The sequence below is a fragment of the Oncorhynchus tshawytscha genome, unplaced genomic scaffold (genome assembly GCF_018296145.1).
Source record: "Oncorhynchus tshawytscha isolate Ot180627B unplaced genomic scaffold, Otsh_v2.0 Un_contig_9630_pilon_pilon, whole genome shotgun sequence".
NCBI lineage: Eukaryota > Metazoa > Chordata > Actinopteri > Salmoniformes > Salmonidae > Oncorhynchus > Oncorhynchus tshawytscha.
In genome coordinates, this window is record NW_024609284.1 from 53009 (window position 1) to 67375 (window position 14367).

General features: G+C 40.5%; 1 protein-coding gene across 1 annotated transcript; it reads left to right on the plus strand.

Annotated features, from left to right (window-relative positions):
• Positions 1 to 904: 904 nt before the first annotated feature.
• LOC121844537 (NAD(P)(+)--arginine ADP-ribosyltransferase 2-like) lies at positions 905 to 3523 on the plus strand. Its single transcript, XM_042314760.1, has 3 exons — positions 905 to 1000; positions 2215 to 2306; positions 2679 to 3523. The coding sequence occupies exons 2-3, from the start codon at positions 2229 to 2231 to the stop codon at positions 3492 to 3494; spliced, it is 894 nt and encodes a 297-aa protein (XP_042170694.1). The 5' UTR covers positions 905 to 1000; positions 2215 to 2228; the 3' UTR covers positions 3495 to 3523.
• Positions 3524 to 14367: the final 10844 nt, after the last annotated feature.

The window sequence follows — 14367 nt, forward strand, 5'->3', positions numbered from 1 at the left end:
TCCTAACCTTTTCTGTGCTGTGTGTCTTGGACTCAAGCACTCAAAGATATTAAGATACAACACTATGAGTGCATTTGAATATGAGCGAGAGAGACAGATATCTTATCCTTTTGTCCATGCAAAAGGATAAATCAGCCTCTGATGTCCAGAAAAGGACAGAGGAATGAGCCCAACCTATATTCAAAAATAACTAGTGAAATCAGCCAATGGCAGACAGGCACAAGAGTTTGTGGAGTACGTACTAGTCTTAAACTGAAGTGGCACATTGCCTGTAAATGCAAATTGGCATGTACATCATTGTTCCACAACCCTGGTCCTGGACTGCACCTGATTAAGCTCTGAACAAACACTGACATTGTTCACTAGTGAGAAAGGGATTATGGTCATGAGTGAATATGACAGAACATACTATTAAACATTGCCAAGGGACATTAGTTACAATTAGTTCTTCATACAAAACTGTTTGTAATTGGGCATACAGTATGTTGGTGTCTAGAAGCAGAGTAAGTGAAAACATCAGATTCATTTGTAGAGTTTCAGCACTCAAACTAGATTTAAAAGATATTTTATGCTGTTTCATTCATTTAGAGGCAACGAGCTAAAACAAACATTGAGTTCTACAACAGTAGAATCTCAGCTACAATATAGTATCAAACTGGTCCTACTCAGTATAGAGTTGTGGAATAAAAATGATGTGAAGTGGCATGTACATGTCAGTCTTCCATCTTCCTTGGGCAATGATCCATTTCCCAAAAAGGGAAGAGGAATGAGACCAACAACTGTTTAAAACCATCTAGTAAAACCAGCCAATAGAAGACTGGCACGACAGGCTGTGGTTTATGGTATTAAACTGCCACGTGTGCTCTAGAGGGGAAAGTGGTATTATTCTATGCAAATGGTAAGAGACAGGATAAAACACAACCTCAACTGACAGAGATACAACAAAAACGCAGAAAAGACAAGGAGACCTGCTGAAGCTGCGGACAACACAAGTCGTAACGTAAGTTGTATTTATAAGACATTGACTAAAAATTTGATTTTAGACTAAGAAATAATGAAGAACTTTATTCTTGTATCTTCTTTGGTTATTAATATTAAAGACATTCTCCGAAACTTTGGCGACTGGAAATTATTTTTTAAACCACACGCTTTAATCTGGACGTGTCAATATGCAAAATCTATGAGCAGAATTACTGTTTCATCTCAATTATCCACAAAATCCAGAGTTGAAGTCAACTGTTTTCTGGAAGCTGTGTGGCGCCATTTTACCTACATTTTTCCCCACGTGGGCCAGCTCCCTAGCAATTCGAGTTCAAACCAATGAGCTCCAGCCCCTCGTCATTTGAGTGACACCTAGCAAGATACACACAGAGCAGAGCTAGAGCGAGAGAATGAGGTGGTGCACATATCTGTACATACGTGACGTAGCAAGCAATTTTCAGGGACCACTTTTTGCTCGTGGACTCTACTTTCAGAACTGATGGGGTATGAACTTAATCATACGCCATCAGAACCCAAAATATATTGTTATTTTACTCCAATGTGTGATAACTAAGTCAATGTAAACAAACATTGTAAAGCCGTAAGCATGATTAAAACTATGATTTAGATATCATGAATGGCAGTCCTGGCATCCATAGTTCGGTCTTTGAATTTGAGAGTGGTTACATTTCTCAAGCGTCATCCCCAAAATGTTTACCGAAACTGTAATGGTCTTCCTGTTGTGAAGGAGAAGCGGACCAAAATGCGGCGTGATTATACTGATTCATGTTTAATAACAAAAAGGAATAAACACGAACACTAAAAAACAACAAACGTGGAAAACCAAAACAGTCCTATCTGGTGCAAAACACAGAGACAGGAACAATCACCCACAAACACACAGTGACACCCAGGCTACCTAAGTATGATTCTCAATCAGAGACAACTAATGACACCTGCCTCTGATTGAGAACCATACTAGGCCGAAACATAGAAATACCCAAATCATAGAAAAACAAACATAGACTGCCCACCCCAACTCACGCCCTGACCATACTAAATAATGACAAAACAAAGGAAATAAAGGTCAGAACGTGACAGAAACAGGTGGAGCGCTTTGTTATCTTTTCAGCTGTTGGTTGAGCTTTAAATATTATCAGGATTTATGCTATTTAGTGACTATTGCTGACAACTTTTTGACCACTGTTCCCCCTACATGTTGTTTTACTACAGGTGCTGTTGAAGTCATGAGGAGAGACAACTTCTTAATCTTAGCTGTGCTGTATGTTTTCAATGCTTGGACTTGGAGTGTGGACTCAACTGCGGTAACATACATTTTCAAGCATCAGTATATTGTGGAGGGCCATATGGCCCATTGAAATAGTTGAATGTTGTGTTTTCTTTCTCATTCTCACCTAGATTTCAACCAGAAATCAACAATGATTTCAAGGGTTGGTTTAGTTGAAGTAGAATTCACGTTTGGTGACAGCTCAATTAAATATCAACCAAAAGTTGATGGTAATTTGATGTTACACTAGGTTTTTGTCCTGTGGGACTAAGGACACTAACTCACAGATTATTCCACCACATCCGCTTGATATTTAACCTATTTATATTTAATCTACCTCAATTAATAACTTCATCCTAATATCTTCTCAATATTTCATTCAAATTTGTTTATTTCTTATTTTTTTAAGGTTAATCCCCATCGGCATCGTCGTGATCCCTATGGTATTGGCAAAAGCGTACAATTATCAATAGTCCCTTCCTCTGTTGACGACATGTATATCGCCTGCACTCTAGAAACAAAACAAATGGTGAAGGACACATATCTTCCAAATGAAATCGAAAAAAATGTGATCTTCAAAAGTGCCTGGAGTGAGGCAGAAATGTGTGCAAAAAATGTGGAGAATCGATTCAAAACGGACAATTCAAAGTACAATCCAACAGAACTTGAACACGATCATGTCAAGGCTATCTGTGCTTACTCAGGGGTTAACCCCAAGATACACGACATGTTCAACAAAGCAGTCCTCTCCGAGAAGGATGATCACTCCTTCCAGTTCCACTCCCTGCATTTCCTGCTGACGGATGCTCTCCACCTCCTGAAGAAAACCCAACTTAAGTGTCATAAGACATTCAGAAGAACCAAAAATGATTTTGAAGGTGAAGTTGGCCAGGAAATCCGATTTGGCTTCTTTGCTTCCAGCTGTACCGAGAAGGATCTTTTGAAATTGGCATTTGGAGACAAGTCCTGCTTTGAGATAGATACGTGTTTTGGTGCTGACCTGAAGTCTTACCCCATATTGGGAAATTTTGAAAAGGAGGTGTTGATTCCACCATATGAGGTGTTCTGTATTACTGCTGTGCTGAAGAAAGAAAATGATCCAAACCTTTGGTGTGATGTTGTGTACCAACTACATAGCACCACAGAACCCAAGAGTTTCCAGAAATGCAAGCTTTATAACACTTCGAAAGCATATATTGAGTCATTGTCCCTAAAGAAGATTTAATTTAATTGAAAATTGCTTGGTCATTCTGTGGTGATTTAAAATAAACCAAATCAATTATGAATTAATCTTGGTATTGAGTCATTGTCCTTTAGGAGGATTTAATTCTTGCATATTTAAATAAAAGTTTTTTAAAAATAATAAGAAAATGTCTACCCGCTAGGCTGCTAATGCAGAAAATATATTTTTTTACTGAATATAAATGTTTTCAGTATCAGTTTGTATTGTAATTGGTTAATTGATGGATGTTACATACAAACCTCATTCTGACTACCTGAAATTGTGATTATTGCTAAGCCAAAGCCTAGGCATTGACTCATGGAGCAAATAAAACTCTTTAAGCCTACTCCACTGGCTGCTGAGGGGAGGACAGCTCATAATAATGACTGGAATGGAGTTAATTGAATGGTATCAAACACATGGAAACCACATAAGAGTTCTTTCGCAGATTCAAAAGCTATCGTACAATCAGGGGACCACAGAAATTATCTAGCCGGACTGAGTAAATCGGTCAATGGAGCAAATACTGCAGAGAAGTTCTTACAGAAACTACTGTAGTAGCCAACCATCCCTAAAAAGCGGCGTAGCTCTCGTCTGGTGGTAGGTGCGGGAAACGCAGTTATAGCCAAGACCTTGGCATCAACAGGGTGCACCTGTCCATGGCCAACCTCTTTACCGAGATAGGTAACAGTAGCCTTCCCAAACTCGCACTTTGCCAAGTTCAGGGTTAGAGAAGCAGCTGCCAAACGTTCACATACTACCCTTAGAGAGTCAACATGATCTGACCACTCAGATGAATAAATTACAAATAAATTACTAGATCATCAAGATATGCACTAGGATATGCAACTGGGAACACCAGCTAATACAGAGTTAACCAGTCACGGGAAGTGGCTGGTGCAGTTTTCATCCCAAAAGCCATGACTGAGTACTGTAGGAAGTTGTCTGGGGTCACAAAGGCAGAAATCTCAGAAGCACGTGAGGTTAACGGAACCTGCCAGTAACCTTTTAAGAGGTCCAACTTAGTTACATAATTAGCAGCACCAACAGTGACAATACAGTCGTCCAGTCTGGGTAACGGGAACAAATCTGGCATTGTGACAGAATTTACCTTTCGATAATCCGTACATAACCTGGACGTACCATCAGGTTTAGGAACCAGAATGCAAGGAGAACTCCAAGGGCTGGAACTTGGCGTAGCCAGGTCATTCTCCAACAAATATTTCACTTCATCCCTCATTATCTTCCTCTTGGAAGCGTTGCTACGATATGGGTGTTGCTTGATAGGTATAGCATTTCCTACATTAATGTCATGTTCCAACACATTTGTGCGAGTAGGAACGTAATTAAAGAGACATGGAAAACTGTGTAGTAGCCTTCCAATATCGTTGACCTGACCGTCCGTTAAATGAACCAGACCTGATTGGATAGACATCAGCATTTCTGAGTTGGGCAATCTAACGCACTGCTGCTGATTATTGCGCAACTCTAATCCATCTCCATCAACCTCATCAATATCACAGTCCACTATCATAGCAGTAGAAGCAGAAGAGACAGCAGTACCCTCCTATGTTTTTGAACTAACTGTGTGATGGGTCGGGTGTGGTATGCTTTCAACATGTTAATGTGGCACACACGAGATTGGCGTTTTCTATCAGGGGTTTGATGTACATAATCAGTTTCACTGTTGGCATGACACAGGACTGACGGTAGCGCTCACCTTGTCTTCTCCGGACAAGGTTTTTTCAGAATGCCCCAAACAATCGTAAATGGGATTCATCAGAGAAAATTACTTTACCCCAGTCCCCAGCAGTCCAATCCCTGTACCTTTTGCAGAATATCAGTATGTCCCTGATGTTTTTCCTGGATAGAAGTGGTTTCTTTGCTGCCCTTCTTGACAGAGTGATCTCCAACCTTGTTCTCGTCAACACTCACACCTGTGTTAACAAGAGAATCACTGAAATGATGTCAGCTGGTCCTTCTGTGGCAGGGCTGAAATGCAGTGGAAAAGTGGGGATTTTGGGGATTCAGTTCATTTGCATGGCAAAGAGGGACTTTGCAATTAATTGCATTTCATCTGATCGCTCTTCATAACATTCTGGAGTACATGCACATTTTCATCATACAAACTGAGGCAGCAGACTTTGTGAAAATTCATATTTGTGTCATTCTCAAAACTTTTGGCCACGACTGTATTCTGTTGACAGAAAAGCTGGACTTTCCCCAATTCCCACCATTGACTCAGAGACTCATACTGCTCTCTTTGCTGCCTCCACCTTTCCCAAAAAGTCTGGAAAACTGAGCAAAAACTAGCATCTTGTGTAAGAGCTTTACATTAAACTTCCAATATTATGCATGCCGAGGCCCTGGTGAAATAGACAGCCGAGCCATGGTTATGTGGTGATATGAAAACCCCACTGGGAGAATGGTAGCACCCAGCAGCCTATTGCTCTGATTCCTGGACATGTAAAAACGATCAAGTCGAGCTGCACTCACCCTAACCCCAAAAACCTTCACCCACGTATACTGTCTTGTGTCAGGATGTTTAGTTCTCCAAACATCCACTAAGTCGTACTGATTAATGATGTCCCTTAACACTCCCACTGACCCTGAATGAGGATTTTCTCAATTTCTGTCTTTTGTAAAATCCATTGTACAGTTCCAGTCCCCGTCGACTACCAGTGTCGTCTCAGGCACTATGTGAGAGATCCTGTCTAAGACACCCAAATCTCTCCGTGTTAGGCGCATACACATTTATATAGACAAAACCCATGTTCTTAATTTCTGCCTTTACAACAAGCAGCGTACCCCTACACACCTCCTTTGAGGGGCACATTTTGAAAGACAGACCCGGTACAAAAGGACTGCCACCCCTGCGCTAAAATTTGTCCCATGACTCATCACACTTGCTCCTTTCCACCAGAGCCCCCAATCAGCTTCATTCACCACATCACTATGCGTCTCCTGCAGAAACAACACCAGTCCTTTATTTTGTTTTACATATTCACCCAACACACTCCTCTTTCCCGCATCTCTGGTGCCATTTATGTTAAGTTTGCCTACCCAAGGAGTCTCCATAAGAAGTGGGAAAAAAGCCAGGAAAGAAAGAGACAAATAGAAAAGCTCAAAAAGCCCAAGTGCCAGAAAGAAACTATTCATCTAAACACCTTCTGAAGGTAGACCTTTACGAACGGATGTGACCCACTTAACCCACTCAACCTAAACTGTTTCCTGGGTGAGAGGACACAATGCCCCTCATTTTTCATAGCATGTTGTACTGATCTTACAAACTTTCTCGGATCAGAAAAAAAAAGCCTCAAGATGAACTTTTTCCCCTTGATCAGTTTGCTCACCATATACTTTGACCCCTCTGCTTGACTGGCTGTCAGCTCCGAACTCATTGAGAATGAGTATGAAAAAAGGCCTCTTCCTCAGACCCACATGATATTTACTGCAAATGTGCTGTAACTATATTTACTGCAGCATATACTGTAACTATATTTACCGTAGCATTAACTGTAACTATGTTTACTGTAGCATTTCCTATAACTATATGTACTGTAGCAGTTTATGTAACTATATGTGATGTAGCATTTACTGTAACTATATTTACTGCAGCATATACTGTAACTATATTTACCGTAGCATTAACTGTAACTATGTTTACTGTAGCATTTCCTATAACTATATGTACTGTAGCAGTTTATGTAACTATATGTGATGTAGCATTTACTGTAACTATATTTACTGCAAAATGCACTAACTAGATTTACTGTAGCATTTACTATAACTATATGTACTGGAGCATTTACTGTAACTATATTTACTGTAGCATGTACTGTAACACTTACTGTAGCACTTACTGTAACTATATTTACTGTAGAATGTACTGTAACTATTTACTGTAGCATTTACTGTAACTAAATGTACTGTAGCATATACAATAACTCAATGTACTGTAATATTCACTGTAACTATATTTATTGTAGCATTTACTGTAACTATATGTACTGTAGCATTTACTGTAACTATATTTACTGTAGCATTTACTGTAACTACACATACTGTATTATTTACTGTAACTATATTTACTATAGCATTAACTGTAACTATATTTACTGTAGAATTTACTGTAACTGTATGTACACCCTGATGTCATGAAATGTAGAGTTAATTATGTTTTTAGCATTTGCTGTTGAGTATCAATAAAGCGTCACTGGGCATGATTAAAGCAGTTCAATTGGAATCAAATACCAGCAGTGACAAGTGATTACATTGTGCATTCTCCACAACTACCAGAAGGGCGCAACATTTCATGCATAAAACAGGCCGATGATTTTCTGCTACCTCTCAACATCAGTGGTCACCACCGCTGGTCCTGGAGAGCTACAGATGCAGGCTATAGTTCCAGCCCAGCAATAAAAACACACAATTCAGCATATCATCAACTTCTCATCAAGGCCGTGAAGCCAGTCTTCTTTAAAAATGTATACCATCTATGATTGTATGGGCCAGCAACAACAATGTAAACAGTAAAGCATGAAACTAGCACTTAAAATTAAAATGCATTGGTCGCGTACACAGATTTTCAGATGTTATCGCAGGTGCAGTGAAACGCTTGTGTTTCTTGCTACAACTTTGCAGTAATAATACATAGAAAACAATTTGCACGTCATCCAAAGTAAAAATAAATAAATTGAGATATCAAAGCGAGCACTTGATTTCTGTGCTATACCTGTGGTGCTAAAGGAATGACATCCCATTACATGATGTAAACATGATTTGAAGCTCTAAATATGTCTCACATTACATAACAACAACTACAATTGTAGAAATTGGTCTTTCATTTTTAGGGGTTATAATAAAGTAAGACAATTGTGTGTGAATTTATTATTGTTATTTTTTAACTGGGCAAGTCAGTTAAGAACACATTCTTATTTAGAAACAGTGGGTTAACTGCCTTGTTCAGGGACAGAACAACATATTTGTAACTTGTCAGCTAAGGAATTTGAACTTCCAACCTTACGGTTACTCGTCCAATGCTCTAACCACAATGCCATCCTGCCGCCCCATGACTGGACATGACTGGACATCTTGCAGACAGTGGGTTTAACTAGTTGTATGATGTATGTTAATGGCTTGTTGCAATAGCCTAAAACCTCAAGCTATAATTTACATGATCTCAAGGTATAATTTGCTAGAGGCACTATTGAACACAGTATTATGTAATGTTGTGGTTGAGGTTTATTGAAAGGGACAGAATACAGACCAAGGTGCACAGTGCCAGGTATATTTACATGGTGTAGGATATTTTCAGGAACTGAGTGCTTAGCTGTAGCTATTTCCAGATCTATTGTACACTACATGAAGGCCAAGCAGACAGAAAACATTCTAATGGTCCAAGAATGTGTAGCAGACATGGTACTGACATTAACTTGTGTTAATGTTCCTGTCCAGGCAGAACTATAAGTATTGTGTTAATGGTCCTGTCCAGGCAGAACTATAAGCCTTGTGTTAATGGTCCTGTCCAGGCAGAACTATAAGCCTTGTGTTAATGGTCCTGTCCAGGCAGAACTATAACCCTTGTGTTACTGTTCCTGTAAAGGCAGAACTAAAAGCCTTGTGTTACTGTTCCTGTAAAGGCAGAACTAAAAGCCTTGTGTTACTGTTCCTGTAAAGGCAGAACTAAAGGCCTTGTGTTAATGTTCTTGTCCAGGCAGAACTATAAGCCTTGTGTTAATGTTCCTGTCCAGGCAGAACTATGAGCCTTGTGTTAATGTTCCTGTCCAGGCAGAACTATAAGCCTTGTGTTAATGTTACTGTCCACGCAGAACTATAAGCCTTGTGTTAATGGTCCTGTCCAGGCAGAACTATAAGCCTTGTGTTAATGGTCCTGTCCAGGCAGAACTATAAGCCTTGTGTTAATGTTCCTGTCCAGGCAGAACTATAATGTTCCTGTCCAGGCAGAACTATAAGCCTTGTGTTAATGGTCCTGTCCAGGCAGAACTATAAGCCCTGTGTTAATGGTCCTGTCCAGGCAGAACTATATGCCTTGTGTTACTGTTCCTGTAAAGGCAGAACTAAAAGCCTTGTGTTACTGTTCCTGTAAAGGCAGAACTAAAAGCCTTGTGTTAATGTTCTTGTCCAGGCATGACTATAAGCCAATGTCCAGAAAAGAACAGAAAAATGAAACTAACCTATATTCAAAACAAACTAGTAAAAACAGCCAATGGGAGGTTACACGAGAGTCTGTGGTGAATGATAGTAAAATTATGTGGCACATGGGCGCTACGCAAATGATCAGAGACAAGATAAAATACAGCCCTGCTCGTATGTACTCAGATGATAGTCAAACCAACTCGCAAGGGATGTAACACAGTGCATTCTGCTTTTCACATTCCTATTTGTTGAAGCAATTGTTTCAACTAAACTTACAGAGAGGGTGGTTGAAGCATTGTCCAGGCAGAACTATAAGCCTTGTGTTAATGTTCCTGTCCAGGCAGAACTATAAGCCTTGTGTTAATGGTCCTGTCCAGGCAGAACTATAAGCCTTGTGTTAATGTTCCTGTCCAGGCAGAACTATAAGCCTTGTGTTAATGTTCCTGTCCAGGCAGAACTATAAGCCTTGTGTTAATGGTCCTGTCCAGGCAGAACTATAAATCAAATCAAATCAAATTTTATTTGTCACATACACATGGTTAGCAGATGTTAATGCGAGTGTAGCGAAATGCTTGTGCTTCTAGTTCCGACAATGCAGTAATAACGAGCAAGTAATCTAACTAACAATTCCAAAAAAAACTACTGTCATACACAGTGTAAGGGGATAAAGAATATGTACATAAGGATATATGAATGAGTGATGGTACAGAGCAGCATAGGCAAGATACAGTAGATGATATCGAGTACAGTATATACATATGAGATAAGTATGTAAACCAAGTGGCATAGTTAAAGTGGCTAGTGATACATGTATTACATAAGGATGCAGTCGATGATATAGAGTACAGTATCAACGTATGCATATGAGATGAACAATGTAGGGTAAGTAACATTATATAAGGTAGCATTGTTTAAAGTGGCTAGTGATATATTTACATCATTTCCCATCAATTCCCATGATTAAAGTGGCTGGAGTAGAGTCAGTGTCATTGACAGTGTGTTGGCAGTAGCCACTCAATGTTAGTGGTGGCTGTTTAACAGTCTGATGGCCTTGAGATAGAAGCTGTTTTTCAGTCTCTCGGTCCCAGCTTTGATGCACCTGTACTGACCTCGCCTTCTGGATGACAGCGGGGTGAACAGGCAGTGGCTCGGGTGGTTGATGTCCTTGATGATCTTTATGGCCTTCCTGTAGCATCGGGTGGTGTAGGTGTCCTGGAGGGCAGGTAGTTTGCCCCCGGTGATGCGTTGTGCAGACCTCACTACCCTCTGGAGAGCCTTACGGTTGAGGGCTGTGCAGTTGCCATACCAGGCGGTGATACAGCCCGCCAGGATGCTCTCGATTGTGCATCTGTAGAAGTTTGTGAGTGCTTTTGGTGACAAGCCGAATTTCTTCAGCCTCCTGAGGTTGAAGAGGCGCTGCTGCGCCTTCCTCACGATGCTGTCTGTGTGAGTGGACCAATTCAGTTTGTCTGTGATGTGTATGCCGAGGAACTTAAAACTTGCTACCCTCTCCACTACTGTTCCATCGATGTGGATGGGGGTGTTCCCTCTGCTGTTTCCTGAAGTCCACAATCATCTCCTTAGTTTTGTTGACGTTGAGTGTGAGGTTATTTTCCTGACACCACACTCCGAGGGCCCTCACCTCCTCCCTGTAGGCCGTCTCGTCGTTGTTGGTAATCAAGCCTACCACTGTTGTGTCGTCCGCAAACTTGATGATTGAGTTGGAGGCGTGCATGGCCACGCAGTCGTGGGTGAACAGGGAGTACAGGAGAGGGCTCAGAACGCACCCTTGTGGGGCCCCAGTGTTGAGGATCAGCGGGGAGGAGATGTTGTTGCCTACCCTCACCACCTGGGGGCGGCCCGTCAGGAAGTCCAGTACCCAGTTGCACAGGGCGGGGTCGAGACCCAGGGTCTCGAGCTTGATGACGAGCTTGGAGGGTACTATGGTGTTGAATGCCGAGCTGTAGTCGATGAACAGCATTCTCACATAGGTATTCCTCTTGTCCAGATGGGTTAGGGCAGTGTGCAGTGTGGTTGAGATTGCATCGTCTGTGGACCTATTTGGGCGGTAAGCAAATTGGAGTGGGTCAAGGGTGTCAGGTAGGGTGGAGGTGATATGGTCCTTGACTAGTCTCTCAAAGCACTTCATGATGACGGATGTGAGTGCTACGGGGCGGTAGTCGTTTAGCTCAGTTACCTTAGCTTTCTTGGGAAGGAATGGAGTTAATTGAATGGTATCAAACACATGGAAACCATGTCTTTGATACTGTACTATTGATTCAGTTCCAGACATTACTATGAGCCCGTCCTCCCCTGTGGCCTACTCATCATGCCTGTATGTTCACTGAACCACCTCAGTTACAATTCAACATACTTTACCCGCCACTTCACAGGGACCCATCTGAGCCACGCCACAAATATGACTGACAGGGTCTCGAACAAAGGTATTCTGCCTATCAGATGAGCATATTAGTCTGATAAAACCAAAGCCTGTAGCCAATAGTTACTCATCGTATGAACAACTAACCAGGAAGAAGTCATACCTGAGGAGGATGTGTATTATATTATGATTATTGTTCTCTTTCAAAGTGTGATATCAAGGAGCTGCTAGTGTAATGGAGGTGGTTTGATGACTTTGCCTGAAACCAGAAAAATTGCATTGTCTTCCCAAACTAAACTAGGCTTTTGTTCTGCTGGTGTATAGACACCAGGTTTGAACCCCATTGGTTACACTAATTAAATGTCAATGCACATAGAGTGTGACATGGCTAGGATGTAGTACAGCAATGTGGTGTTGTGTTGCTATCCTGGTACAATTTGCATATACTTTGAAAATGAAAAACAAATTGAATAGAAAATGCTGAATTCAGGTAGATGGACTAAACAATTCCAATTTTAAATGAATCATTTTCAATTTTGTATTTTAACATTGCAATTTCATTGTGGAAATCATGAATCATGCACACTGATATAAAAATATGAATGCATTTGTCATTGTGACATGCCAGTTTAGCATTTAAAGGCCCAGTGCAGTCAAAAAACGTGATTGTCTAATTTACTGTAGTTTCTTAATTTGAGCAGAAATAGCAATAGCAAACCTCCAGAACAATACTGGTGTCTACATATGTGAAAACAGAGGATTTCTACAGAATACTACTGTGAAATTGTGAAAATGATAATGCCCTTTTCGTGTAAGAAAAGACTGCCTGAAATTTCTACCTGTTTTGGAGGAATGTGGCTTTGTCCTCTGTGGGAGTTGCTTTGATAAGGTTTCACACCTGGTGGGTTTCAATTCACCATTAAATTAATTTAAAAAGGGTATTGACATTTCTGACAATGATAATAACATTTTGGTGACATATTGCTATGCTCTTTATACATTTTTGATAACTTTACGTATAATAAAATGACTGTAACATGTTGATTTTGGTTGTTATGACAACATGGCACTGTCTACCCAGTAGTTACAGCCGGAGCCATACTTTAAGAATAAATATGAATATATTGCTCTGACTGTAACTCATGTGGAGACAGTGCCACGTTGTCATTACAACCAACATATTGTATATCTGTTTTCTTTTGTTTTGTCTTCCATATTCTGAAGGTTCAGCCACGCCTGAATCGTCGCAATCCTTCCGCAATAACCCTTGACATGGCCCTTGACTCTATCGATGATGAATTCAAAGGCTGCAGGGAGAATATGCTCCATAAGGTGTATGAAGAAATCCTAACAAAGGAGTTGAAGGACGATTTTCTAAAATACTGGTGGGAAAATGTTCTGAAGTTGTATACGATAACTGCAAATGATCTACTGTCTAAAGAGCATATCATAGCAATTAAAATATATACGAGATTAATTTCCAAGACATTCAATGAGGACACTAGAACCCAAAGAAGGAAATATGGGAACGAGTACAAGTATCACTCAGTGTTCTTCCTTTTGGCTGATGCTGTACGTATTCTTCATGAACCAGATACGTGTGTCGAAGTCTTCCGTAGATCACAAGGATCTTACATTGGTACTAGTGGTACCAAAATGCGATTTGGCCAATTCACATCAAGCTCTAAATCCGCAATGCAGTCTGAAAGGTTTGGTAAATCATGTTTTGAGATCAATACTTGTTTTGGTGCTTCAATTAAAGAATATTCCACAGTGCCAGAGGAGGAGGAGGTGTTGATTCCCCCATATGAGGTTTTCGAGATTATCCAAGTAACCAAGAATGAAAACCCCAAACATAATGAGTGCATGGTTACCTATAAACTAAAGAGCACAGAAACTACCAAAAGTTTCCTGAATTGCCATATTGTCAATCCTGACAAAAAATAAAACATGTTAGTGACATGTTTCAAGGAGCAGCTTATTGCAAACAAGGGTGGGGCTTGGCTGATAAGTGGCAAGCTTATTGGTCAGTCATAAAACATGAAGAATAAACATGGATCTCTGTCATCTAGAATAAGGATTCATGTCGGGTCTATTCAGTACATTTCTATCTGTAATGTTCCACAACGTTTTCCTATTGAACGTGACCGTGGTGATCCCATGCTGTGTGAAGGTGTGCCTTGGGAGGATGGGAGTGATGGCATTCTTTTGAGCTAACCTTTCCAGACACAGATGAATTCTAATCCTGGACATAAAAGCATTTCCAATGGAGATTCTAGTTTGAGTTTGCTCTTTAGTCCAGGACTAGTTTTAATCTTTGTCCGGGAAACAGCCCCT

Coding starts and splice junctions, on each gene's coding strand:
- LOC121844537 (XM_042314760.1), top strand. CDS start 2,229: ATGAGGAGAGACAACTTCTTAATCTTAGCTGTGCTGTATGTTTTCAAT. Junction 2,307..2,678: donor GGAGTGTGGACTCAACTGCG/GTAACATACATT, acceptor TATTTTTTTAAG/GTTAATCCCCATCGGCATCG.